The following is a 5,026-nucleotide window of genomic DNA, read 5'->3' as shown; positions in this document are numbered from 1 at the left end:
GTTCAAGCAAGAGGTCACTCGGTCTGCTGAAGGCCCGCGGTCAAGGCACACATGAGAAAGCAATCAATTAACAACTAAGTTGTCGCAACAAAAAACTGATTGATGCTTCTCATCTCTCTCCGTTCCTGTCTGTCTGTCCCTATCTATCCCTCTCTCTGCTCTCTCTGACTCTCTCTCTGTTTCTGTAAAAAAAAAAAAAAAAAAAATAGACATACCAAAACATCAGGTTTTCTTTTCTTTTTTTTGTGTGTGTGTTTTTCTGAAGCTGGAAATGGGGAGGCAGTCAGATAGACTCCCGCATGCGCCCGACCGGGATCCACCTGGCATGCCCACCAGGGGGCAATGCTCTGCCCATCTGGGGCGTCGCCGCTCTGTCGCGACCAGAGCCACTCTAGCGCCTGGGGCATAGGCCAAGGAGCCATCCCCAGCGCCCGGGCCATCTTTACTCCAATGGAGCCTTGGCTGCGGGAGGGGAAGCGAGAGACAGAGAGGAAGGAGAGGGGGAGGGGTGGAGAAGCAGATGGGCGCCTCTTCTGTGTGCCCTGGCTGGGAATCGAACCCGGGACTTCTGCACACCAGGCCGACGCTCTACCACTGAGCCAACTGGCCAGGGCCGGTTTTCAAAACTCATTACAAGTTAATAAAACAAGAAAAATGGCGAATAGTGAAAAAAATATCAAATTAATATAAAAGGCAAATTTATTAATAATACAAAGGACATAAAGCAGATGACATACATAGTCACTTAAGCTAAAAAATGTAGATACAAACTTGCAAATTAGATTATCAATTGCATCAAATTTGGAGAAACACAAAAATATAGTATTTCTATAACTTAGTGAGGCAGAACAAAAATGGAATAGATAAGTTTATCTTGACGACTAAAATGACAATTTTGACGTTGCAAACCACATAGGAGAAGGTAGAATTCAGAGAGAACAATCTGTTTTGTTTTTTTGTCTTGGTAGGCAAATAAAACTAAGGCGTTTTCTTTTTCTGTCCTGTTCTTTATACTGATAAAAACCGAAAGTCTTTATTCAAGTAGTTATTAAAATATTTGCATATATACAATTTCTTATCAAAATGCATCCCTCTCAAACCACAATAATTTAAGAGAGAAAAAATTTTCACTTTTGTAAAGTCTTTAATGTGTCTTAGATCATAGTTTTATCTTTCTTTTTAGCATAACTCTTTGGAAAAGCAGTCTGCATGCAAAGCCTTTTGACAAAACATCTGCTTTTTTAAAAGATGTTAATTTAATATACAAGAAAAAAGAAGGCCTCCGGGGAAAGAGTACAAAGGAGTCAGGAAAATGGATATCAAAACGCCATTCCATTTCCTTTATCCTGCTGAGTAAAGCCCTTTTAAAACCTTCATGATAAATCGAGTGCATTAATTGCTAAGCTGTTTTTAAACAATTAATATTAACAGTGTTCAGTCTTATCCCTGAGTCCCCCTGCCCCAAAAAGCAATCGTTGAATCCTAGTTATTCAGTGAAAACTGATCAGTAATTCATTTAAAATAGGACCACATAACTCTGTCTCTATTCACATGAGATATAACTGTCACTCTTGTCTACATACAGAACGCTACATCATAGAGAATCACCGTTGTAAGACAGTGGTCTTCAGCAACATCAATTTGAAGTGACCCATAAAAGAGAAAACATGCACAAACCATTTTGGGAAACAAATCAGTGGAGACCCACCAAACCAGCGTGCATTTCGTTTTGCAGAGACAGCTCACAGGGTCCCCTCCCTAGCCAATGGCACGCCTGTGGTTGATGCTTGGCTGTTAATAACAGCCGGTCCGTGTTCTTGTGGGTTCCACTTTTGGAGAAACAGGTGGGCATGTTAGTCATGTGCCCAGCCACACAGGTAAAGTTAGACCACAGACACACCTACACATACTGACTTCTGGAGTACACACTCTGCGGCTTCCTTTCGGCGTGATAGTTTCTGGGGGTTGTGCGGTGGGAAGGGATGGAGTATCTGTAGCTCCTGCTCTCACTATTGATGTAAGAGACGCAAGACAATATCGCCCCTCCAGCCGTCATCACCAGCGCTGTGGTCCAGCCTAGGTAGAGGGCTTCTCCAAGCTCGCGTTTCTGGCCGTCATCCACTATTGGGTTGTAGAAGTCCCTGATGATGGAGTTGGCAACCCAGCTCACAGGGATGAGCACCACCATGCCCACAATGATGAACAGTATTCCAGCCATGAGCAGGATCGGACTCTTGGCCTTGTCGTCATCCCCAGTACACTTGGTGCAGCGCATGCCAAGGATGGCTGTCAGGAAGGCCAGGACGGACAGCACAGACGCAGCACACATGAGTCCTCGGGAGGCCTGCAGGTCTGGAGGTAGAGCCAGCAAAGAGTCATAGATCTTGCACTGCAGCCTGAAGTTAGCGTGGCTCATGCAGTTCATCCACAGTCCCTCCCAGATGGTTTCAAAGACCACAATGTTGCTTCCAATGAAGGCAGACACTCTCCACTGAGGCATAATGGTGACGGCCACGGTGCCCACCATGCCCACCCCACCTAACAGCAGTCCGGTGTATTGCAGTGCCGAGGTGGCCATTGTCCTCTGGGACGGGTTTTATCCGGCTGACTCCTGCGTCAGCCAATCTTCCCCGAAGCCAGGTGCTCTGTGTCCCAGGAGAGAACAGTTGTCCCTGTAGTAAGTAATGAACTGAGAACCCAGTTGTTTTTCAAATAAGAGCTGCTTGGCTACTTCTAGCCAGATCAAAATCCAGTGTTGGCTGGCTGAGGTCCCCCTCCCCTTTGCCAGGTAAACTCACAAATCAGGTGGGGCAACTTTCTTGGCCAATAAAAGACAGAGTGTGACCCAGGTGTGTCTAAACCGAGCAGAGATACTTGGAACGGCTGGACCTGTACATAAACATTCTTTGTACTTCTCACTTTTCTGAGAAGACAGCAGCAGTATGTTTGCTGTGGGCATAATTACACCCATCTGCACAATCATTACGAGATGCGCCCGTCCCTTGTTACATGAACAGGTGTGCCTTGTGCAGGCACTTCAGAGATTCTGAGTGCTAGCTGCTGTGAGCAAGGTATAAAATAAAGTCTCTGCATAAGAAATTTGCTAGGACTTGTCAGAAGGCACAAGGAGCAGGAAAGCAGGGGATGGATGGATTTCTAATACCTGGGGAACTGCATTCCTTAGGACACATGGGGTCCAGTTGGTTGATTTAATTTGATTTGTCTACAATGTGAAAGCAGGCTCAGCTGAGGTGAAATCAGGGAACAGACCTAGGCCAACAGACGAAATAAGGCTAAAGTAATTAAAAACTTAAGGCTCTCAGTCCCCTGTGGTGCCAAACACAATATTTTCTTTTGAGCCAGGTATTTGAACCTTGATTTATAAAGGGGGAAAAGTGATTGAAACTTGAATCTTGGTTTATAATAAAAAATCATAATATCGATTAGACTTCCTTCTTGATTTATAAGGAAAAAAAGTAAAAAGAAATAAAGAATCTATATGATCTTATGTAGCTCACGGCAGCAATTAAGTGATGAAGATTTACAGATTCTTGGCTTATTTTGTTGCTCTAACTTTGCTGCTCTCTCTTCTTAGACCGAATCAACAAGAATTCTGCAGATGGTACAAAAGTCTATACCAATGGCTAATATTTCTAAATAAAATTATTATAGGATATGGCGACTGTAATCATGGAACTTAAATTAGGTGTTCATTAAAGTTGTCTTTGATATCATGTCTGCAGAAGGAAAGAGACGCCCCTAAATGTGCAACAGTTTGAACTGTCTCTTCTTAAAATGCAGAGCAACGTACACAGACAAGTGTGTAACCTGCACGCCCATTGCTATAGAAGAACCAAGTATGACCAAGAACCTGAGAAAGGAAAGCAGGCTCTATTGACCCCCTGCATTCCCTATCTGGAGGGTTCCCTTATTTTCTATATTATCAGAAACAATGATTTAAGTTTAGCAATTAAATTCACTAAACTCAGCTATGCTGACTACATTATGTATGCAAATGCTTTCCCTTTACAAATGACACACAGTGTCACTGCCATACTGCCCTAGTTCTTGTCATTCCTATTCTCACAGCGATTAATCCGATTAATCCATAACCAGCAATTGTTTCGTCTGGGGTTCCTATTAACTCTTATCGCTACTCGAAATGGGGTACGTGTCTGTCAGTCAAAGTGCTGCTGTGCCTATTGTTTTCTGGATTTGCATTTGTATTTTTTTTTTCCATTGTATTGACAGTTCTCAACCTGTATTTATTTTTAAATTATTTTTCCTGTTAATTAGCTGTACTTGGCTGGCCATCTCATCCTGAGAAAACACTTGGACATATCAATAGATCTCTTTGTCTGTTGCTCCCAAAATAATACCGAGCATTGCTACATGCTCCCAATGCCAACTCTATTTGTCCTTCACGGGGACCTGCTTGTGTTCTCTGTCCTCAAAGTTCTGTGTTCATGCCTGACCTGTGGTGGCGCAGTGGGATAAAGCGTCGACCTGGAACACTGAGGTCGCCGGTTCTAAACCTTGGGCTTGCCCGGTCAAGGCACATATGGGAGTCGAAGCTTCCTGTTCCTCCCCCTTCTCTCTCTCTCTCTCTCTCTCTCTCTGTCTCTCTCTCTCACTCCTCTCTCTCTAAAAAATCAATAAATAAAATATTTGAAAAAAAAAAAAAAGTTCTGTGTTCATTAACTTAAAAAAAGAAATTGAGATAAAACTGCTCCCTGTACAGTAGCTGTCTAGGGGCTCAGCTTTAACAAAATGCAATACACTGAGTGGTTTCAGCAGCAGACAGTAGTAGTTTTTCACAATTCTGGAGGCTGGGAAGTGTGACATCAGGGGACAGATGTAAAAACCTGGGGGGAGCCCCCTTCCTGAGTGCAGATGGTTGTCCACTGGCTGTGTCCTCTCAGGGCAGCGAGGGTGAGGAAGCTCTATTCTCCGAAACTAATTCTGTTATGAAGACTCTACCCTCATGGCTGACCTCCAAATACTATCACACTGAGGATTAAGGTCT

General features: G+C 43.6%; 1 protein-coding gene across 1 annotated transcript; it reads right to left on the bottom strand.

The window, feature by feature from the left end:
• Positions 1 to 689: 689 nt before the first annotated feature.
• On the bottom strand, positions 690 to 2,720 carry CLDN8 (claudin 8). The gene has a single exon (XM_066365949.1). The coding sequence runs from the start codon at positions 2,576 to 2,578 to the stop codon at positions 1,901 to 1,903; it is 678 nt and encodes a 225-aa protein (XP_066222046.1). The 5' UTR covers positions 2,579 to 2,720; the 3' UTR covers positions 690 to 1,900.
• Between the last annotated feature and the right edge of the window lie 2,306 nt (positions 2,721 to 5,026).

This window comes from Saccopteryx leptura, chromosome 2, assembly GCF_036850995.1.
Source record: "Saccopteryx leptura isolate mSacLep1 chromosome 2, mSacLep1_pri_phased_curated, whole genome shotgun sequence".
Lineage (NCBI taxonomy): Eukaryota > Metazoa > Chordata > Mammalia > Chiroptera > Emballonuridae > Saccopteryx > Saccopteryx leptura.
The sequence above is the reverse complement of the archived record's forward strand: the minus strand, read 5'-3'. Positions and strand labels throughout refer to the sequence as shown.